The sequence below is a fragment of the Salvia hispanica genome, chromosome 4, assembly GCF_029641045.1.
Source record: "Salvia hispanica isolate PSC_SH4W2 chromosome 4, Shi_PSC_v1, whole genome shotgun sequence".
Lineage (NCBI taxonomy): Eukaryota > Viridiplantae > Streptophyta > Magnoliopsida > Lamiales > Lamiaceae > Salvia > Salvia hispanica.
The window spans coordinates 2,709,662-2,733,036 of NC_142695.1; the positions used below are offsets into that span (position 1 = coordinate 2,709,662).

The following is a 23,375-nucleotide window of genomic DNA, read 5'->3' on the forward strand; positions in this document are numbered from 1 at the left end:
CAATCCCAATTGGGATTTGAGATGTCTTGGTATGTATTCGTAGTTGGGTCCGGACTTGGTGTTCAAACTAAAGGGTGAACGGCACAAGATAGAAAAATTGAATGTGATGACATTGGAAATTCATATATGTTCTCTCATCTTCTGTCAACGATGCAATATGGAGCTTAGAGCATCCGCAGCGGTGCTCAACGCACCGCTCGTCCGTCCGTGCCGCTGAGCACCAAGCCGTCCGTCCGCCAATGGAGCTTGTTCGTCCGTGCCAGCGGCACGGCGCTGCTCTTAGCTAAGAGCACGTCCGTGCTGCTGAGCACAATTACGTGGCAATTGCTGATTGGCCAACGGCTATGCCGTTGGCAATTTCATTTTTTTTTTTTAAATTCGAAATTTATTTTAAAAAATGTTTTTAAATAAAAAAAAAATATTTTCCCACTTCCCAAAAAAAATATATCCGTTTTCTACCCACTTATAATTAATTTTTCAATTTTTTTTCCCCAAAATTCACATTTTCATCTATAAATACCCCCACTCCAACACAAAAAAAAAATCACATTCTCATCTATTATGTATACTATCATCATCTACATTCTCTCATCTTTTTCCTCTTACTCTATCATCTAAATTCCCACCACACTACACAATGTCCGGCTCCGGCGATCACCCCTCCGGCAATCGCGGTTGGAACCACGATTGGTTCAACTCCGAGGCCGGATATAGTCCGGAAACCCAATTTACGGCCCCTCCTCAAACCCAAGGTTCGCAAGCTCCGGGTGGCTACCGTCCTTACCCGGTGCACGACCTAAACGCCCCCGGGTTCGGGTGGGCACCCGAACCCGGATCGGGAGGGAGCAACAGCTCTACTCCTACTCCTACTTCTGGTCCTACTCCTCCTGTTCGTGGCACCCGCACCCCGTACACTCCGGGTGAGATGATGGCGATGTTCAAAGCCTACTTGGCAGTCTCCGAAGATCCGGACGTCGGCACGAACCAAACCGGGGAAACTTATTGGTGGCGCATCACTCGCCTCTACAATGAAACCCGGCCGGAGGGAACCATATATCGCATGATAGTATGGTTCGCAATTGCATCTACAGATGCAACGAGGCAATCGGGAAGTTCTAGGGGATTTACCTCCAGGAAGAGCGGTCGGCGGGAAGCGGCACGAACGAGCTCGACATCATCACTGCCGCCTTGGCGGCATACTAAAAGGAGGAGTACAAACCGTTCAAGTACCTCGAATGTTGGCAGGAGGGGCGCCAACATCCGAAGTATAGGGGCGGCATAGCAGCATCCTCCTCCAACTCCTCCAGCAAACGGTCGAGGTCGGTAGCTCTATCCTCCTCCGATGATGTGGCTACCCAGCTTGCCGGAACTAACTTGGGTAGCCCCGACGCTGGCCCGAGCGGTTCTCGCCGGCCGGTCGGAAGGAAGAAGGCGACGACCACCCGCCGCCGCGCCCCGACTCCATCCGCCGCCGTCCCCGCCCCCGCCGCCGCCGCCCCCGCTCCCTTTGTGCCTCCTCCACCCCCGACCAACTCGTTGTGGGCCATATTGAGTCAACTTCATATGACCGATACGTCTCACATGACTCCGGAACAACTTGCAACACACGAGCAATTGATCCGGGGTCTCAAGAGGCAATTGGGGTTAGAAGAATAGTCTTCCACGTTTGTAATTTTTAATTTGTAGGATTTTAATTATGTATTTTTTATTTTAATTATGTATTTTTATTTTTAGTATTTTAATTATGTAATTTGTATTTTTTAGGATTTTAATTATGTAATTTTTATTTTATAATGTATTTTTATAATGTAGAAATGTTTTTAATAATTGGAGTATTTAAATTGAATAATAGAATGGTGGGACCCTTGAGCTTGTCCTTTGCTAAGAGCACGGATGTGGGTGTTGTGCTCTTAGCTAAGGACAAGGAATAAAAGTGGGTCCGGGCCCACCTCCGTGCTCTTAGCTAAGAGCACGGATGGGGATGCTCTTATAATTGTCTTCTTTCTTGATGTTATTCTTACTTTCCTCGTATGCATGTCTACTTTGATGTGGTTTTGTTTAGTTTATTTTGTAGCAAAGGTGTCGCTCTGTGTGTTTTACTTTGTGCCTCATTGGTGAGTTGTTGCTCTTTATAGTATAATTTTTTTTTGTCGATGCCAATTTGATGACTAATCAATACAAGACTAGCTCACCACATATTGATATACTTTGTAATCTTCGTAAAAAAAAGTACCATTGAAGGCTGAACTGAGCTATCAAGAGAGAACAACACACATATTGACAACCCAAATGTGTTAACTGAATCTCGATTATTGGTTCAATCATAACACAACCAGTAAAACAAATATCAATTACTCTCTCTGTTTCTTCATAGTTGAGTCATTTTTCCATTTCGAGAAGTTTCTTCATAGTTGAGTCATTTCTATATATGGTAACCTTTTTCTGTTTCTTACTTTACTCTCTCTTATTTTTCTCTCTCTACTTTATTCACTTTATTACTTTATTCTCTCTACTTTTTTCTCTCTCCTACTTTTTATCTATTTATTTAAACCACTCAATATTCTTTTCTAAAACTTCGCGCCAAAAAGTTTTGCCTCAACTATGACAAGACGGAGGGAATATTTATGAAGAAAATAGTGGCAAAAGGTGAGGGGATAACGTTATCCACGACAGGCAAATAAAAAATTCGCCACGTCGGATACCATCGATTCTCCCACTCTCCTTAGATCTTTTTTTCAACTCAGACACCATCAAAAGTCAAAACACTCTCTCTCACTTCGCACCTTCACACAAACACAATCAAATGGCCTTGTCAATGGCGCTGCCGCTGCCCCGCGCCGCCACGATTCGGCCGCCCTCCTCCGACGCCTTCGTCAAGGGCGTCACGCTGCTGAGGCCGCCGAAGTCTAAGGCTGCCGCCGCCGCGAGAATTGTAGTGATCAAGGCTTCTCACAATTCGTTCAATGAGAAGGCCGCGGCTGGATTGACTGCCGCCGCGCTGACCGCCTCCATGGTCGTCCCCGACGCGGCGGAGGCGGCCAGCGGAGGCTCCCCCTCGCTCAAGAACTTCCTGCTCAGCATCGTCGCCGGCGGCGTCGTGGTCTTTGCAATCGTCGGGGCGGTCGTCGGCGTCGCCAACTTTGACCCGGTCAAGCGGGGCTGAAGCTTTTCCTTTTTTTTTTCTATTTCTTTTTTTTTTTTTTTTTTTTTGTGAGATGAGATGTATTACTCCTCTTGTTTGTTGATAGATTAAAACTGTTACTCTTTGGAAAGAGCTTATGATTTTCATAAACTATCCACTACATATTATAGAATGGCACGATATCGTCTATTTTGGTACGATTAAATTGATCATCTATAATAGAAGGGAAGATAATTTGATTTGATTATTGATTTGGGAAAGATCAAATTTTCGATTGGATTTTAAATTTTTAGTTATGATTTACTTATCAATTTTGAAAAGGTTAATTTTTCGATTCCGTTTTCATAGAAAATCAAAGAATTAGTAACGATCAAAAGTGAACGTAAAACCGAATACTCACGTGTGAACAAAAAAAAAACTTATTTTTCCATTGAATTATATTAGTCCCCAAACTCAATCTAATCACCCGAACTTTGGTGAAATGTAATGTTCAACAATCACGCAAATTTACTCCAATTTTTCTGATCTACATTGGATGTATTTTAGAAAGGTTTTTTTTTGTTCCGTGGCCGGGATAGAAAGGTTATTTGTTAACCAAACACAAAGTGTAGAAGACCCATTAAGCTATCAAATTCGACTATATTCCACAATTTTTGGCAATTTAAAAATTAGTACCATATCGTTAAGTTTGAATTTGTTCTCAAATACTATCCCATTATGAAAAAAATCGATCACTTATACGTGATACTCATATCACTAATATTTTAAAGTTTTGTTTAACATTTTTTAAAGTTTAAACAAAACAACAAATTTAAACTTTATGATTTTTTTACCGATATTTGAAGCTTCCGAATAAAGTAAAGTATTTTAACAATTTTTATAAAAAAAAATCAGGCCATTTTCTATAGTCTTAAAAATGCTAGTCGCTTTTATAAATACAAAAATTATTTGTTTGCAAGTGTGAAAAAATTTGATGCCAACAACTTGATTGGGCCAATTTTAACCAATAATTTAAAAACCCAAATGAAGCCCATTAGTATCAAAACAATAATATAAAGCCTTCCAGAGACTCCAAAACCCTAATCTCAATTTAGAGCACATTCTCACCGTCGCACGGCGATTCCTCAGATCCGCTCTTCTGCAACGTAAACATGGCGGCGACTCAGATGAGCAAGAAGCGAAAGGTATTGCATCATTAATTCCTTAATTCCAAAATTCGTGTGTGTAATTGGTGTTTAATTCTATCTGATTCATTGAATGTGCGCAGTTTGTGGCCGATGGAGTGTTCTTCGCGGAGTTGAACGAGGTGCTCACTCGTGAGCTGGCGGAGGACGGATACTCCGGCGTCGAGGTTAGGGTTACTCCAATGAGGACTGAGATCATCATCCGAGCCACCCGCACCCAAAACGTTCTCGGTTAGTATCGCTCTCTTTTGACTCGTTGCATTGATTTTGATTTTTTTCATAGTATTTATCGACGGCTTTTTCGATTTGCTGATCAATTTAAAAAAAATATGCTGTTTTTCGTTTAGTTTCTTTGATTTGTTGGTGGTGGTAACTTGATGCGTTGTGTTAATTTTGAATTTTGTTGTCAGTTTTTTCGATTTGCTGATCAATTTGAAAATATAGTTCACGTTTTTTGAGATGTTGATTGTATTAAAGTATTAACGTTGCTTGATTACAACAGGAGAGAAGGGGAGGAGGATTAGGGAGCTTACCTCAGTGGTGCAGAAGAGGTTTAAGTTTCCGGAGAACAGCGTGGAGTTGTATGCTGAGAAGGTGAACAACAGAGGTCTTTGCGCCATTGCTCAGGCCGAATCCCTTCGCTACAAACTCCTCGGTGGCCTTGCTGTTAGACGGTAATTAGTTAAATCCTTTTGCTTTATATTGTTTATATTGAAAAGTATTGTTTATAGAGTTGTACCTCGTTTATTGATTGATTAATGTGTGAATGAGTAAAACTTTCATGTCATCTTCAAAGCAATTTTGGTGTTTAGGTACCAATTTTTGTGTCGGATGATGACTAGATAAATTGTCTTCTCTGTGCAATTATCATCATGAGATATAACATCTTCATGTTGTATCTATGGAGAAGGCACATGATTGTGTCTGATCTAGCTCTGTTCAGTGTCCATAGGAAAGAAAAATAAATCATTTACAGAGTTTAATCACACAGAATGTTATAAATACTTCCCTTTGGTCATGTTACATTCATGTAGGTTTACATCTCGGATTTTTTTCAAGATGATTACTGTGTGCAACTACGTAAATACTTACATGTCTTCTTCAAAGCAATTTTGGTGGTTTTGTACCAATTTTTGTGTCGGATGATGACTAGAGAAATTGTCTTCCTTGTGCAATTATTTTCATGAAATGTACTATCATCATGTTGTAATCACGGAGGAGGCACATGATTGTATCTGGTCTAGCTTTGTTCAATATTTTTAGGAATTTAGCAATTAGGTCTTTTAAAGAGTTTATTTTCAAACACTTGAATGTTATAAGTAGTTCTATTTCCAAACACTAAAGGTTTTACTGTATGTGAAGTGAGGCATATAATTATCTTATCTAGTTCTGTGTAACGTCTGTAGGAATTGAAAATTAGATTATATGCAGTGTTAAATTTCTGACTCTGGTTAATAGTATACTATTTGTTAGCTGAAACTGCATTGTATGTTTCTATTATATAACATCAGAAATGGGACTGGCTCTTGATATTATGTCATCCTAAAAGCAATTTTGGTTTGTCAATACCATTTTTTGTGTCGGATGATGACTAGATGAATTTTCTTCTCTATGCCTTTATAACCATGAAGCACGCCATGCTCATGTTGTAACATGGAGTAGGCACACGATTACTGATTAATTAAATTAGGATATTTTTATAGTTTAAAGAAGTATGTTTGTTCGGTATCTTTTGGATATTTGAGTGTTAATTTGAGATAACCGCTGTCAAGTAGTGTTCATTTTCATTAAAATCCAATTTGTCCCTAACTTGAATATCTTGTTTCTCAGGGCGTGCTATGGTGTTCTGAGATTTGTTATGGAGAACGGGGCAAAGGGTTGCGAGGTAAGCTATTTTGTGTTGAACTTCCACTTATTCTACTCTATTCTTGCTCCACGTTAGATTAATTTAATTCACATGCGTGGTTCATAGGTTATTGTTAGTGGGAAACTTAGGGCTCAGCGTGCCAAGTCCATGAAGTTCAAGGATGGATACATGATTTCTTCTGGTCAACCAGTTAAAGAATACATCGACTCTGCTGTCAGACACGTTCTTCTCAGACAGGTGAGTTTTGTTTTTTTACTCGATCATATTGTCCGTATTCCATCTTTTCCCTCTCACCTTGTGTTATTCCATCTGCTTAGGGAGTTCTTGGTATCAAGGTGAAGATCATGCTTGATTGGGATCCCAAGGGAAAGCTTGGCCCCGTTACCCCTCTTCCGGATATTGTCATCATTCATCCTCCAAAGGAAGAAGAAGCATTCCGCCCAGCTTTGGCACCGGCTGAAGTTGAGGTCGAAGTATAGATTCGAACCCAATGCTTGGTTTAGAATTTGAGTTATTTTGAATTATTTGCTAATGTTGTTATGGCATCGTTTTTGTTGGATTGATTACTGTCACCTAATATTCTTGTTTTTTGATAATTTCATTGAGAGTTTTTTTTAGTACGTACGGCAATTTTATCGTTCAATTTATTTTTGTCCTGCTGTATGTAGTGTTGTTTTAAATAAACGATCGGCTGTTGAAGTTTAAGATCATTGCATTTTTCGTGCCATGTTATTTATAATACAAACAACGTTAAAAATTTGTGAAACTGTATCAAGATTTCTGGGTTTCGATACTATATATTACTATGAATATTGTGGATTCAAGAAACATATGTTGCCTAGATTTATTTTGCAAAGATACCCAATAACCAAATCAAGAAATATAACAATAAAAAAGACGAGGAAGAAGAAGAAGAAGATAATAGTAAGTGTTACTCTCTCTGTCCACGAATAAGAGTTTCGTTTTTTCATTTTGGTCCGTCTACAAATAAGTGTCTCAGTACATAATTACCATAAATGGTAAAGAGATCTCATATTCCGTTAATACATTCCACCACATATCATTTAGAACTAATATATACAAGTGGGACCCTTATTCCACTAACTTTCTTCCGCCCACTTTTCTGAACATTTCTTAAAACCCGCATCATTTAGAAATGATACTCTTAATCGTGGACCGAGGGAGTATGATTTAGGTTAAAGCTCAAGAAATAAAACCCAATGATAAATCTTCAAAATGAAGATTGGTGCTCACAAATGGATTCTTTGTTCTTCAACAAAGTTCAAAGTCTTCTGGCAAAAACCCTAGACATGGGTATTTATACAAGAGGATAAAAGTGTTAAAAAAGAGCTAAAAAGAGTCAAAATAAAAAACGTGCACAAAACACCCGGGTCGGGCGTTTTCCTCGCCAAGTCGGGCAGACTCTCTAGAGTCGGGCGTTTTGCTTGTTGGACTGCGCGGCTTTCGTAAAACAACCATAACTTCCTCATCCAAGCTCTGATTGAGGCGTGTAAGGTACTCACGCGAAGATTTTTCGACGATGAAGACAATGGTGGTATTAGAAAAGTATTTGGATACCATCTTCATAAGTATATTGATGTTTGAAACAAACCCTAGCTGCAGAGTGGTTCAATGAATGTCTTCATTCCTTTCTATTAATTGATTCACATCATAGATACTCGTTTAGATTTATTTAAAAAACTATTAGTTGCCTCCGAGATTCGTGACTTATGTTTGAAGCTACAATACGAAAGTTTTTTAGCAATTTAGATTAAAATAAAAGCCATTTTCTAATATGTCCATCCTCGCATCAGCCTTTTATTTTACACTCTTTTAATTTACAGCCTCAGTACCTGTAATAAAACCCTAAATTCTACACTTGAAATCTACCTATATTCATTTTCACTACTACGGAGTATATTTTATTTTTCTTTAAATTTTTATGCTATCAAATGAAATAAAATAACATAAATAAATGGCAAAGTTACATGAATTAAAGGCAAAATAACATAAATTTTGGGAATGACCATGAATAATTTGTTCTTTCTAGAAAGAGAAAAATGAGATGAGATTTTGATAGAGATTTCCGTCCGAACACACGAGCCGATGGTGGAACACAAAGTACCGGAACCCTGAGGTTGTCAAATTAGGGGGGTTCGGTTTGATAGAGAAAAATGAGATGAGTTTGTAAGATTCAATCCTAGATCGATAATTTTGGGATAATCTAATAACAAAGTAATCTGATAACTAAATCCCGGATTATATCTTCATACTATTTTATATAGGAAACCGAACACCATCTTATGGTAATATATCTCACAATTATTCTAAGACGATATATATGATTGTCTAAGCGTAAATTATATTGATGATTTTTATTAAAAGAACACAATTTTCTTAGTATTTAAATAACGACTTTATTAAACAACACAATTATGCTGGTAATTGTTATAAGCCCATAAATTATTGTTTATTTAAAGAAAAAATATGCTTGGGCCAAAAAGGCCCAATATAGGAGCCCTAATTTTAAGTGAAACCCAAGCAATCAAATAAATTTCGTTTACCTACTTCAAACCCTAGGGTTTCTCCTTATTCTCGCGGACGAATCCTCTGATCTGAGCTCCAGCAACCAACCATGGCGGCGACTCAGATGAGCAAAAAGCGAAAGGTTTACATCGTTAAATCCAAATTCGTGTGTTTTTCTGTTAGTTATGTTCGTTTTTGTGCTTATTAATTGAATGTGCCGCAGTTCGTGGCTGATGGAGTGTTCTTCGCGGAGTTGAACGAGGTTCTCACTCGTGAGCTGGCGGAGGATGGATACTCCGGCGTCGAGGTTAGGGTTACTCCAATGAGGACCGAGATCATCATCCGAGCTACCCGCACCCAAAACGTTCTCGGTTAGTATCGCTCTTGTTGTCTCGTTGCATTAATTTTGATTATTTTCATAGAATTAATCGGCAGAGTTTTGGATTTTCTGATCAATTTAAACAATTATGCTGTTTTTAGTTAAATCTCTTTGATTTATTGGTAGTGGTAACTTGATTGATTGCAACAGGAGAGAAGGGGAGGAGGATTAGGGAGCTTACCTCAGTGGTGCAGAAGAGGTTTAAGTTTCCGGAAAACAGCGTGGAGCTGTATGCTGAGAAGGTGAACAACAGGGGTCTTTGCGCCATTGCTCAGGCCGAATCCCTTCGCTACAAACTCCTCGGTGGTCTTGCTGTTAGACGGTAATTAGTTAAATCCTTTAACTTGATATTGTTTATATTGATAATTATTTGCTACTATTAGCTGTGCCATTCGTTTATTGATTGATTGATGTGTGAATGAGTAAAACTTTCATGTCATCTTCAAAGCAATTTTGGTGTTTTGGTACCAATTTTTGTGTCGGATGATGACTAGATAAATTGTCTTCTCTGTGCAATTGTCGTCATGAAATGTTTATGATGTTGTGGTCATGGAGGAGGCACATGATTATCGTATCTAGCTCTGATTAGTTTCTATAGGTATTGAAAATTAACTCATATGCAGAGTTCAATTCAGACACTGGAATGTTATAAGTAGTTCCACGTTGCTGGGTTTCAAAGTGCTTTTTTTTTAAATGATTACTGTGTGTGACGTGCTTAAAACTATCACGTCATCTTCAAAGCAATTTTGGTTTTTCTGTACCAATTTTTGTGTCGGATGATGACTAGAGAAAATTTCTTCCATGTGCAATCATCATGAAGAGTACTATCCTTATGTTGTTGTCATGGAGGAGGCACATAATTATCCGATCTGGCTCTGCTTAGTGTCTGTAGGAATTGAAAATTATGTAATAATGGAGTATTAAATTTCAGGCGCTGGAATGTCACAAGTAGTTCCCTTTTGTCCTGTTGCATTCATGGAAGTGGCACATGATTAGATTTCCTAAATTTTTCTGAGTAATGGGTCTAAAATTGAGTCTTTGGTTAATTAGTTTGTTAATTTTTCTGAGTAATTCATAAGAAATGTGACTGGCTCATGATATTATGTCATCCTAAAAGCAATTTTGGTGTTTCAGTACCATTTTTTTGTGTCGGATGATGACTAGATGAATTGTCTTCTCTATGTCTTTATCACCATGAAGTATAACATGCTCATGTTGTGACATGGTGTAGGCACATGATTACTGATCAATTCAATTGGATCACTTATCAGTTGTATTTGTATTTTGGTTGTTTGTTGATAGTGGTTATATTGACCTTGTAGGATATTATTTATTGTATTGTTGGGTATCTTTTTGATGTTATTTTGTAATTTGAGTGATAATTTGCATGGCTTATATGATGTTAACCATTCTCCAATTTGTCCCTAACTTGAATATCTTGTTTCTCAGGGCATGCTATGGTGTTCTTAGATTTGTTATGGAGAACGGGGCAAAGGGTTGCGAGGTAAGTTATTTTGTGTTGAACTTCCAATCATTCTACTCTATTTCTATTCCACATTAGATTTATTTTATTCACGTGCGTGGTTCATAGGTTATCGTTAGTGGGAAACTTAGGGCTCAGCGTGCCAAGTCCATGAAGTTCAAGGATGGGTACATGATTTCTTCTGGTCAACCAGTTAAAGAATACATCGACTCTGCTGTCAGACACGTTCTTCTCAGACAGGTGAGTTTTGTATTTTTACTCGATCATATTGTGCGTATTCTATTTTTTCCCTCTCACCTTGTGTGTTATTTCATCTGCTTAGGGAGTACTTGGTATCAAGGTGAAGATCATGCTTGATTGGGATCCCAAGGGAAAACTTGGCCCGGTTACCCCTCTTCCGGATATTGTCATCATTCATCCTCCAAAGGAAGAAGAAGCATTCCGCCCAGCTTTGGCACCGGCTGAGGTTGAGGTCGAAGTATAGATTCCAACCCAATGCTTTGTTTAGAATTTGAGTTCTTGTCAATGTTTTGCAAATGTTGTGGCATCTTTTTGTCTGTTTAGAACATATATAAAAGTTATCTCCAATTTTTGATCTGTCACAGCAATTTCTTATGTTGGATTGAATAGTCTGTCACCTAACATTATAGTTTTTGATAATTTGATTGAGTTTTTATCATCAGTACTACAAATGTTCGTGCAATTTATGTTCATCCCGCTGTAAATAGTTTGTTTCATATTATAAGTTACAGTTTTTAAAGAATTAGATCAGTGTTATTTTCATGCTATGTTATCTTAAATAAAAATAATATTATTCAATTATTTTGAATCTATATCAACATTTCTGGTTGTGAAAGTGGATGCTTATTGCTTTTGAAACCAAGAAGATTAGGCCAATTTAGGCATGGTGTCATCCTGGAAAAAATTTATTATGGATAAACTAAAATTTAATTAAATATTTCACTTAATTTGTAATAAACAAACGAATAATTTATAATTTAAAATTTACCTTAAAATAGTCAATATAATACTTTAATCGTCATATCCATTTGTTTGAAATAAGAAAATTGCTAAATGCGATCCACACAACAACTCTGGTAGGAGCAACTTATTTTTTTAAAGTCCAAATCAAGTTGATCTGTAATAAATGGCCCATGTGGATTTCAAATTTTGTTTTCTTCTATATATTGTTTACTCTTATTTTTCATGTTTTGTTTTTTAATTGCAATTATACTTTTGGGTTGTTAGACCAAAGTATTTACTGACGAACCTCATGAGTTATGACTATTTTTCATGTTGATTTGAAGCATCTTGAAGAATGAGATAACCGATCTAATGATTTAAGGATGCTTTATATCTAAAAGCAGGGATTGATCTTGACCATTTAGTTAAGAATGAACGTGTCTAAGTCCCTCGACCACAATTTATTGCAATCATATTTTGATTGGATGTTTTAGTAGTATGGTGAGGAGGATTTGAGAATGAACGACCACCGCACCATTAATCATTAATTTGTGCCAATATTAAATTATATACTTTCTTGAAAAAATATTAATCATACTTTCTTTAAGGAAATATTTAATTAGAGACAGTGATATGAGATAAGATAAAGAGATTATTATATGTAAGACACATGTATCTGGATCCAACTATTGTTGTAGGAAGTAGGAACCTAGCTAAATTATTCATGATTGTGCCATTCTTTATATTGAACAAGAGTTTTCATTTCAACCTTTCCATATATATATATATATATACACACATACCCTAAGATTATGCTTGCTTTTAGGTAAATAGGTCATGCTAGTTCAAAAACACTCAAAAATCATGATTGAAGAGCTCAAGAATTCAAAATGTTCTTTGAAAGTGTCTCAAATTTGGCATTTCACTAGGATTGCATCATTACCTCCTCAACAAAAGTTCAAAGCTCAAATCAAACCAAGAGTTTTTTATGTTTTTTGGAGCTATAAGATTAAAATAATTTAAAATGTGTGTTCTTATCATATTTTGTTTATTTATCTTTCCTATCAAATCGTCCTTTAATGTTATAACCATTGAATATCAAGGTCAAAAAATACAAAATGCATATTTCTCCAACAAATCTCAACTTGAAATACATTTTGACATAGAAGGTTTGGTGTTTGCTATAAAATTATAAAAAATTATAGATCATAGGATAAATTAAAACACATAAACTTCAAAACACCTATAAAATAACCAAAATGATAATATATTCTTGTAATAATGCTCAAATGAATGCACATAAACTTGTATTTTTCCCTAATTTTGAACGAGTATAACCATTTGAAGTATTGAAACTATACATTTAAATTAAAATTAAAAAGTTAAACAATATTTAGTAATTTATCTTATCCCTAACTTCCTTAAATATATTACAAATAGGAAGTAGATAATGTCTTTATTACCAACCCAACAAACTTAAATGAACCAACTCATTCAAAGATGAGACAAAATCATGAATTTCAATAACATGCATGCTATGCTAGCTTTTGATCCGGTTAGTATAGCTGTAACAATTTGACATGTATTTAATGAGAATTAATATATATGTATCAAAGAAATTATTGAAGCAGAGTTTTGATTTTAAGAGAGAGATCAGGTTTTTCTGAAAATGAGAGAATCGGTTTCTTCAAAAGGGAAAAATTGTAAAGAAGAGAATATTAAATTTTTTTTAAAATTATCAAAGACTTCACACATATTATAAATATGTGTGATAAAAAAATCTTCTATAATTACAAAAATGCATCAAATCTAAATGAGGTGATAATTAAAATTCAAATACTTGATCAACTAGATAAAGGCTTCTAGAACTCGAATTTCACAACCTCAGAATCACCATAGACATAGTAATCATTGCAAATAGATTAAATTTGTGATATAACTACAATGTGGAAAGTGATTTTTCCAACCCACTGATTTGATTAGGAATTAATTATTGTGGGATGACACGAGGTTGTTGTAATTTGGAAATCAATAATAGAATGATGATCTAGATAGAGAATAAATGGTCTCAGCCTAATAAGGGCAAAATAAACCATCATATCACCAATATATTATGTGGCACCAAAAAATAGGGTAATACATGAATCTACATAAAAAAAGTTAAAATTGAAATTTTTATTTTAAAAAGAATAGTGTAATAAAATCGTGCAAGACCTATATATTCTCAGCAGTCACCTAAGTGGTCCCTTTTATTTTTCCTAAGATTAGAAAATTTGGATCCCAATGACATGTCCCACCAACAAAATCATAGGTACAATAATTGAGTATATAATCTTTTATATTTGTTGTTTTCATTAATTTGGAGATAATTGCAGGATTAACTACACTATTTTATTTTGTTTTTGCTTGCTATTTTTGTTCATCTACTTTGCTGGTTGTTGATGACTCTTGCCCCTATTGTTCTATCATCACTTGAGTTTTCCTTCACTTTTTATAATTGATAATATATTAAATACTACTCCACTAATAATTTTCTTTTCACTCTTTTTTGATATAGATATATCATGGAGTTTATCAAATTATAAAGTAATTTGTTTTTTTTTGTTTTTTTAAAATAAAATAAATTACAAAGTTATTTGTTAGTTTTGTACAATTGCAAATTTGTGTATTAAAAGTTCGACCAATATCTCTTCTTTCCCAATCTTTTAATTTGGGAAAAAAAAATTTAATTTAACACTATTTTTTCTAGGTAAAGAATGACGTCAAGATTCCTTTGTCACATGATTTTCTTCGATAACTCCTAAATACAACCAAACCAAATTTGAAACTAACTAAAGAATAATTGTTTTATTTCATTTTTAGTTCTAATTTCTAGTTTTCAGTGCCTTTAATTATGCCCGTTTGCAAAGTTGCATAAATGTTAGAAAAAGTACATTAACTTTTGTGTGAAAATGTAAATATGGTTGGAATGAATGATTTGACGTTTTAGATTATTGATTTTAAAAAGTGACAAATATATTTATGCGATCTAAATTTTAATTTAAAGGCGGTATGCATTTTGATTTTTTACAAGGTATAGATTATTATTGAGGAACTGTGAAAATAGACCTGAATGACCAATGTTCACACATAAAGGTCAATTTCCCGATTAATGTGTAATTTGGCGTCTATTAATCTACCGAGTATCAACTAACAATTTTAATGATGAAACACATTTTAGTTGGTAAGACGTTTCTTCTTCGTTCGATGAGTTGAGGTTTCGAATCACTATGTGAGTAAATGGAGAACCATTATAATTCCTCTTTAAAAAGAACTTACAAGTCTAATATTAGGAACGTGATTCAACTCGAAATTGTTAAGAGATTGACACATGTTATCACAAATATAGATGAAATATATACAAGAATCATTTAGCAAGTTTGATATTAGTTCAATATATAATTTTAGATACAATTTTTAATGATAGAGCATAATTGTATATTCTGATAACAACAGAAATCAGGTTGAACCTAAATATATATTGTACGAAAGTCCAACTTGTTGCTCGGGGACTCCATCCCCGAGCCCCTCCTCCATCCCCAACATAAATCGATGTGGCCATTTACTAATTTACTTCGAACTTCACACTAAAACATAAACCAATGAATTGATCCGAATGACACAAAATATAGAGATAAAACGATAATTTTTAGTCGAAAAAAATTGTAGCCCTACTAACCTAAAATGTTCATAAAAAATGAAGTAAAATCAACAAAATTCTATTTTCTTGAGCCAATGTTGAATCCCTCTATACCTATTACTAAATAATAGTACTAGTATAAAAATACATTGAAATGCAATTGGTGAAAAAGAACCTAAGTGGAGAATAGATAAGCATGGAGTGAATAAATTTTGAGTTCAAATCCAATAAAAAAAGGACATACATTGGGTCCCTTGTCAAGTTGTTGGACCTCACTATTTTCTTCTCTCTCTCTCTAATCTCTCTCTTCAAACTGTAGTGTTTTGTTTTTGAACTACTCAACTTCCTATTTGTTGATCCAAAACCCCACCCCATCCAATATTTCATTTTTTTTTACATTTTTCTCTCACTGTCAATGGCATCTAAGATTTTGTCATTTGTAACCCCCACCCCCCAAAAAAATCAATTAAAAACTAAAAATAAATTTTAAAGAGAAAAAAGGGTCAAAAAGCCCATCATCATCTCTTATCTGAGATTCTATTCCTGTGGTGGAATGTGATTGGGAACTAAAAAGATAATCTCAAAGCTGCAATCCATCAAATTATATCAGAGCATCTTTGCATTGAGTTTATTTTCTTGATACCTTTTCCACATACAATTCCTCCACAGATTTTTTTTCACCAAAAAGCAAATGACCTATAGTTTTTTGATAAATTGATGAGGTATGGTCAAATCCTGATAACTTTATGTAAATTTATGAAGTTAAACATTGTTCGTAACTATTTCACGGTGAAATACTCAAATTGTCAATATTTGATTATTGTTTATGTGACATATATACATCTCAAATTGAAGATGTAATTGAGTAATTATTAAATGTGTTGTCAAACTGATGAAGATCCAATCAGATAAACATAAATTTTGGTTATCACATGTACGATTACACCAAAGTATAACCCTCTAAAAAATTGCAGATAATGTTAAATTTCGAGATTTTGTGGACCATTTTTCAAAATTGCAATATATTAGTACTAGAATTTGATCAAACTCAATAGTTTTTCAGGCAAATTGCCATTCTATTAAATAAATAAAATAGAATTTGGAAAGAATAAAGAGTTCCATCATAAAGCCAACAGTAGTAGGAGGAGGAACAAAAACTTTATTTTAAAAAATAGAGAAAACAAGAGAAAAACTAGCTACGAAAAGATGCATTCATGATGTTAAACAACCTTTTTGACAAACACAAAAAAGCAAAAGCACACAACATTTTCAATCCTAGCTTTCATGAGAGATGCAGAAAATAGAGGCATTCTGGATTCAATTAGATCAAAGGTACACAAAGTTACTACAAAGCAATATCAAAATAAATAGATTTAGTGCCACTATTATTTTCTTCTATGACAAATAATATACTAGTGGTGAGAAATTGAGTTACAAACTTACTCAAACTAACCATTTTTTTTTGTTTCTTTTTCTTTACTACTCCCTTTCAAGACCCGGGCCGGTGCCTCTTGAAGGCCCCGGCCTTCCCATCAGACTTGAAGGCGCCACTTGAGTCGCCTTCAGACGATGCATCCATTGACTTGGAGAAGGAGGTGGAGAGATCCGAGTAGAGATCAACCACCCTCCTTATATTGTTGTTGAGCTCCCTAATTAGCCCAACATTTCTGCTCAAATTGTCCGGGATTTTCGACTCGTGGTTCTGGTTAATCTCGTTGATCAGAAGCCGGTTTTGATCCAGTATGTTTTGAACTTGAACAAAGCTTTTTTGAAAATTCTGCACAACCTTCCCATCTAGGCCAGAAAATGTGTCACCCTCCATTTTTTTTCTTCACTTTCTAAATTTTATTTTAATATTCAAATCAAGCCTGCATAGAGAGGAAACATATATGTGGAAAATTAATTGATAATTGAACAATAAAAAAGAAATGAAACACAAGAATATGAGACAATAAAGTTTTTATTTGATTTTGAGGAATGCACATTATCATATCTACTAAATGTACTTGTTTATATTAAAAAAATGACCAGACAAAACATGATAAGTTTTTGAATTCTTTAAAGACAATTTGGGAATATGAGACAAAGCCTGAACTTCATATCATGCCCACCCTACCTACCCACCCCACCCCACAAAAAATGAGGGATTTACAAGAAAACTGAAAAAAAAATGTTAGTAATTACTTTACTACAATAATAATAAGAATAATATCAACATGATTGTGATTGTGGGTTGAAATTATTGCTACTGTATAATTAAAATAAATTATTAGTAGTATTTTTTTAGGGATGATGAGATGTGGAAAAGCAGATCCTATTTCCAGAAAAGGGAACCTTTTTGCAATGTACTCACAAATTTCAAAAGAAGAATCTCCACACACAAAGAGAAAAAACAAAATTAATCAAAAAACGGTGAATAGTAATATTAATGATGGACCAAAAAACAGAATTTGTTGAAATAAATTATGGCAGTGCTTGTGTCTGGAAAAATGAGAATTAAACTATTTATGGTAAACAAATGGCAGTTATATTAAGCAAGAAAGCAAAGGACGAATGGGGGAATTCAAGTGTTTTGCATCGTACACCTAAAGATTTTTTTCTCAGTTGCAGAAAACCCAAATCTCAATTTCCTTTAAATGGAAACAAAAATTTAAATCTTTATTGTTGTCGCAGACCCTTTTAAGAGAAATTATCAAATCTTCAACTTTTTTTAATTTTATTTTTTCACCTCAATTTTGTCACTCTAGTTCAAAAAATCAAACAAGCAAAATGGGGTTTTTTTTTTTGAAAATATAGCAAAGTTTCAAGAAGAAGAAGAAGAAGAAGAAGAGAATTTTCTTTTAAAATTTATGAAAAAGTAGATGAATATATATGTAAATATATACATACCTTGGAAAATTGGGAGCATTATAAACGGAGGAGAAGGAGAGATCGGCGGTGTGAATGAATCGAATCTCCAAAGAGAGAGAGAGAGAGAGAGAGAGAGAGAGAATATGAAGATATGACAGTGAGGAGGCAGGCCACACTCTGTCTAAATAGTATACAATACTATGTAAAGTAATAGTACTGTTTTTCTTTCACCTCGAATTCACTTTCCTCAAATCTTGCTTCTCCACCTGTCTTTTTTGTTTATTTATTTCAATATCTAAGTATTTTAATTGATAGGTTTTAAAAATCTATAGTATTGATTGGTTGGGTTTGGAGTCAATGAGGATGCATTCTCATTTAGTCGTTTGTGGAAATTGTGTATGTATCATTATTACTACGCCTATTTTAGTTTTATAATGTTTTAATTGTTTTTAAAAATTTAAGCTTTATCGCTAGGGCAACTCACGAGCGCGTTTGCGACGGCCGCGAGGGCGTCGCGAATAGGGTTGGATTGAGGAGGGGTGACGGGAGCGAATGGGCCGGAAGCGCGACAATAATGGATTATTGGGCTGGGCTGGATGAGGGAATAGGGTGTAGAGAAGGGGCATGATGACGGGATAGGAAGCGCGACAATGGGCTGGGCTCGTGAGGGGTACGGTGGGCGCGTCCTTTTTTTTTTTTCCTTTTTCTTGGTGAAATTAAATTAGAGTTTTTCCTTTTCTTTTCTTTTTTGATTTTTTTTTCTTTTTTTCAAGGAAGAAAAGAATGTCTTGATTTCCTTCAATTAGGGTTTGTACGTTATTTATTTTAAGGCCTGGGGTTTAAATTGAATGATTTGGGTTTCAAATGTTTAAGAAGCATCCATAATATATAAAATAAGTCTATAATTAAAAATGATACTACTACATTATGATATGTATACCTTGCTATATAACTCTAATATGATATGACCTTATTAAAAATACTTGATTATGTTTTTTAGGAATATAACATCATTTGTTCTTAAATAGAAAATGTTAGAGCAATTGGCTGATTCCACATTATTTAATCGAAAGCAAAATAGAACAACAAACAATATGTGGTGATATTTACAAACACACGAGCCAAGATGTGAGACTACATAGATAGATGAAGTTGACAGATAACGTTAGGATGTGTGTTGTTCGTTTACTTTTATTTTTATGTTTCTCGAATGGTCTTTTGTATTCTCTCATATGATAACAACAAATAAAAGCAACCGACATCACACATCTTAACATTCTCTGCCAACCCTCTCCTAATATACAAGAGTGGTTTCACATCAACTCTATGTCTAAGGAGAAGTTTCAAACAACAATCACGAATCTTAGCCAAATGAACTTAAAGGAAGAAAATGCCTCGAAATACACTAAAAACAAGCAATAACTAAATCAAAGATGATTTAACAAATTTACATGCCTAAAATTAACACATCGCTGTATTTAAATATGGAAAAAAAATATCATCGTGGATTTATAATTCACCGACAGAAGAAGTGGACGGATCATGTATATATAATGCTAGTATACAAAATAATATATTGGCTGGGCATGGGAGGAGAATGTAAATTCTTTAATAATTGCAATTGCATTTGCAATATCTTAGAAACATGGAAAAATATCGACCATATGTTACAACTGGCAATTTCGTTTTCATGTTTCATAAGTATCAAAGACTGACAAAAAAATCTTAATCCAAACAAATTGGAAACTTCATGTTAGATAGGATTTCCTTTTATTGCAAATTAGTGACGTATTATATTCAAATTGATGGAGTGCTATATTAGATGTATATGTGAAATAAAAAAGAAATCAATTTTAATAGTTTGTATCAATGATTGATTTTGAAATAAAACCTCTTAGTATTTGGCTGATTGAATAATGAGATGTATCTAATTAATTCCCGTAAAAATCTAACAACTTGTTTAAGTCAAATTATTTATTATCAAATACTATAATGTTTTTTGGTGATTTTGAAATTTTATTATCAAATTATTTATTATCAAATAGTACTATTATGTTTTTTAGTCAAAAACCAAATGATGACTGTAATTTTTTGATATGTTACAAAATGTCAAATTAAAAAAATGGCAAAGAACATAGTAGCATATTGTAATTAAAAACAATTAATCCATATAGTAAGTAATAAGCATAATACATAGGGCATGTATAGTCGCAATTAACAATTAATACATGTGTGTGTGACGACTAGTCATCTTCGTGGTGCAGTACAATTTTATGAGAAACACAAACATAAATGTCCTGAGCGTGACAACATTTAATGATATTATATATATTAGGTAGGTATGGAAGATTTCGAAATTATGACCTATAACGAAAATCACTATCTATACACATCAATACAAAATATCCATATTTTCAACCTCCACAATTTTGGATTCATCCAATGTTTACCTTTTTATTAAGATTTCCCGGTCTGTTATTACTAGTGCTCCTTTCATTTACTTTTTTTTTACACTTGAGAGCCGACTCATAACGAACACATTTTTGTGGCAAACGGTCAAAAGTCATATCTGAAGAAATCCACACAGAAAAAGCAGTATTAGAATCCTAACTAAACAACACAACGCGCCATCGACGTAGTTAATCTAAAGAAAAAAGAGCAACAATAACCGGCAAAATGAAACATAGAAAAAATTAACTAACTCCACAGCACCTAGCACGACGAAAACAATATCACTAGCGAGAAAAAATATGCCCGGGTGGGGTTTGAGGGACAACAAACCTAGTATCATTTTTTTTGAGATGTTTACATGTTCAAGTTTGGTAAGTGAAGGGCTAAAACAAAAAAAAAGTGCTTATTAATTTCTCTAAATTGAATAATTTGACGTAGTTTATATAAGTTGTTGAGGGAGTATCATTTTTTACTATCTCGGAATTTGAAATTTGAGCTTTATGACTATCTAAAAAAATTTAAGAAAACCATAAACATAAAGAGGACGTTGAATTATTGACCCAAGTCCAACATATGCAATTGGAGGTGGATAGAAAAGGGAATGCACAACAAACTAATAATGATAGAAACAATTCGATACTCCTATATTTTGTGTCTATTGGTTAATAACCACTATGTTAAGTGAGTATTTAGATTTTTTATATACATTATGTGTCTATCGGTTAATATCCACTATTTTAAGTGAGTATTGGATTTAATTGAGATTAAATCTTATCCACTCATGACTAAAATAGGAAAGACTACATTTAACCATCTTATCCATATAAGTACTACTCCTATTAAACATTATGGTATAATTATCCATAATTATATTAAACCACAATAATTAAGGGTGATTGACAACTGTCATTTGCACCATATACTTCATTATAGTACTGAATTTACACCATTATATAACATTGAATCTTACACATTATAAAAATAAAATGTACTACATCAATGTAAGTCAAATTGTGCTAATTAAGCAAATCTCCAAGAATGATCGCATTATCATAATTGATTGTTGTATTAATTGACATAATTATTCTTGATCAATTATAATATATGAATCCAATTTGATTTCTACATGACATTATTCCTAGTCATGCGGCTCCAGCCATATTTTAATCCAAAAATTATAAAAATTTAATCTTAATTCGAATATACTAATTTTTTTATTAATACTATTTAATTAATACTCACATATCTTCGACCATATCGTGTACCCGCTGCAGCTATCAATGTTATTAATACTTCTCCTTTCATGAAGAAAAGTCTTTATATATATTTATGCAGATATATAAATGGCATATAATCTGTACCACAAAATACAAAAAAAAACCAAATATTTTGTGCAGATTTTCATGCACAAACAATAAATATGCTGGTGTTCGAGTAGGCCATTTTGACGACACGTATCATTTGTACAGATTCATAACTCTTCATTTGAATTTGATGTATACATTTCAACCTCTATTCACTATAGTTAGTAAATTTAGGGTTAAAATTAAAACCACAACAGCTTGCAGGTATGAATTCATTGCTAGGAGTACTTAGTTCGTTTACATTATTTAATGAAGTTTCAAAATGGTCCAAAATTTATTTATTTTGACAGCCCATCGACAGCTTCTGGGGGGAGAATAATTGTCCTTCTTGTTTTTTTAATATTTTTTAAATGCATTCAAAACTATGATCTTTTTTTTGTCAAGTATTTAAATTTCCAATTACTATGATTTATACAAATGTATGGTTATATTTTAGGTACATAAACTAGGACTATTTGGGAATTTGATGGGGTTTGAAGTAAACATAAAAAAGGGAAACTTATGTTAAATTCATCGACGTTGGAAATCTGAACTTCTCTATATGTTTAAAGTTGCATTGAGATCGATACTATTAAGTGGATGATGATTAGAGAGAAACGGACCCATGTGCAAGTGACAAGGGGCTAAATCCCTCAATAAAATTACTCCTATTTTTCTAAAACTTTTTTTTACTCTTTTGTCCCTGAAAAAGTATGAACTATTTTCTTGTTATTCCATCCCTGAAAAATATAAACTTTCTAATTTTGGAGTAAATAAATACTACTAATAGATTAACCATACATGTAATTTTATTTACACTTATATCATTAACACAATTTATTACACTACTTTTTATCTCTCTCTTACTTTATCAATTATACATTAAAACTCGTGTCAAACGAAATATTAATACTTTTCAAGGAGGAGGAAGTATAAAATTTTGAAATTTAACCAAATTTAATAATGTAAATTATTGTGTAAAAACCCATGTAAATGATCTAAAAATCAACCAAAAATATACTTTGAAATAAAGTTTGAAAATTACAACCCTTATTAATATAATTTTGAAATTTAACCAAATTTAATAATATAAATTATTGTGTACATGTAAATGATCTAAATCAACTAAAAATATACTTTGAAATAAAGTTTGGAAATCACAACCCTTATTAATATTTTTTCTATGTCCGACCCTGATAATGACTGATATATGTGTTGCTCGTTTTGCTTTCTTTTTGTAATGATATAATGATTTTAGATAGGATTATTTTATTAATTTTTTTGTTTATATATACTTTGCACTGGTTTTGTATTTCTAGCTTTGTCTATCTACTCTGGGAAGAAGATTTTGTACCACATATAACAAACACATTTCATGTACTGAAAAATTTATAAGATGATAGATATTCATAGCTTAAATTTGAGCTATTCTAGGAGAAACATTTAATGTATATCTCATCCAACTAATAAATATGATCTACATTAATAAGGAAATGTCATATGATAAT

General features: G+C 33.7%; 4 protein-coding genes across 4 annotated transcripts; 3 read left to right on the forward strand and 1 right to left on the reverse strand.

Moving 5' to 3' along the window:
- The first annotated feature begins 2,746 nt into the window (after nt 1-2,746).
- Nucleotides 2,747-3,272, forward strand: LOC125196793 (uncharacterized). The gene has a single exon (XM_048095419.2). The coding sequence runs from the start codon at nt 2,804-2,806 to the stop codon at nt 3,161-3,163; it is 360 nt and encodes a 119-aa protein (XP_047951376.1). The 5' UTR covers nt 2,747-2,803; the 3' UTR covers nt 3,164-3,272.
- Nucleotides 3,273-4,200: 928 nt separating this feature from the next.
- On the forward strand, nt 4,201-6,813 carry LOC125193636 (small ribosomal subunit protein uS3x). Its single transcript, XM_048091470.1, has 6 exons — nt 4,201-4,326; nt 4,410-4,557; nt 4,829-5,000; nt 6,157-6,211; nt 6,299-6,430; nt 6,511-6,813. The coding sequence occupies exons 1-6, from the start codon at nt 4,294-4,296 to the stop codon at nt 6,670-6,672; spliced, it is 702 nt and encodes a 233-aa protein (XP_047947427.1). The 5' UTR covers nt 4,201-4,293; the 3' UTR covers nt 6,673-6,813.
- Nucleotides 6,814-8,735: 1,922 nt separating this feature from the next.
- LOC125193634 (small ribosomal subunit protein uS3x) lies at nt 8,736-11,263 on the forward strand. The gene is made up of 6 exons (XM_048091469.2): nt 8,736-8,861; nt 8,943-9,090; nt 9,249-9,420; nt 10,548-10,602; nt 10,690-10,821; nt 10,904-11,263. The coding sequence occupies exons 1-6, from the start codon at nt 8,829-8,831 to the stop codon at nt 11,063-11,065; spliced, it is 702 nt and encodes a 233-aa protein (XP_047947426.1). The 5' UTR covers nt 8,736-8,828; the 3' UTR covers nt 11,066-11,263.
- A 5,252-nt stretch (nt 11,264-16,515) lies between these two features.
- Nucleotides 16,516-18,268, reverse strand: LOC125193029 (protein ELF4-LIKE 2-like). The gene is made up of 2 exons (XM_048090733.2): nt 18,113-18,268; nt 16,516-17,091 (listed from the first exon to the last, which is right to left on the reverse strand). Exon 2 carries the CDS (start codon nt 17,043-17,045, stop codon nt 16,713-16,715), a length of 333 nt encoding a protein of 110 aa, XP_047946690.1. The 5' UTR covers nt 17,046-17,091; nt 18,113-18,268; the 3' UTR covers nt 16,516-16,712.
- Nucleotides 18,269-23,375: the final 5,107 nt, after the last annotated feature.

Excerpts from the sequence above, each read along its gene's own strand:
- LOC125196793 (XM_048095419.2), top strand. The coding sequence starts at position 2,804 with ATGGCCTTGTCAATGGCGCTGCCGCTGCCCCGCGCCGCCACGATTCGG.
- LOC125193636 (XM_048091470.1), top strand. The coding sequence starts at position 4,294 with ATGGCGGCGACTCAGATGAGCAAGAAGCGAAAG. Across the intron at positions 5,001-6,156 it reads GGTGGCCTTGCTGTTAGACG|GGCGTGCTATGGTGTTCTGA; the intron begins GTAATTAGTTAA and ends CTTGTTTCTCAG. Across the intron at positions 6,212-6,298 it reads ACGGGGCAAAGGGTTGCGAG|GTTATTGTTAGTGGGAAACT; the intron begins GTAAGCTATTTT and ends CGTGGTTCATAG.
- LOC125193029 (XM_048090733.2), bottom strand. The coding sequence starts at position 17,045 with ATGGAGGGTGACACATTTTCTGGCCTAGATGGGAAGGTTGTGCAGAAT.
- LOC125193634 (XM_048091469.2), top strand. The coding sequence starts at position 8,829 with ATGGCGGCGACTCAGATGAGCAAAAAGCGAAAG. Across the intron at positions 8,862-8,942 it reads AGATGAGCAAAAAGCGAAAG|TTCGTGGCTGATGGAGTGTT; the intron begins GTTTACATCGTT and ends AATGTGCCGCAG. Across the intron at positions 10,822-10,903 it reads GACACGTTCTTCTCAGACAG|GGAGTACTTGGTATCAAGGT; the intron begins GTGAGTTTTGTA and ends TCATCTGCTTAG.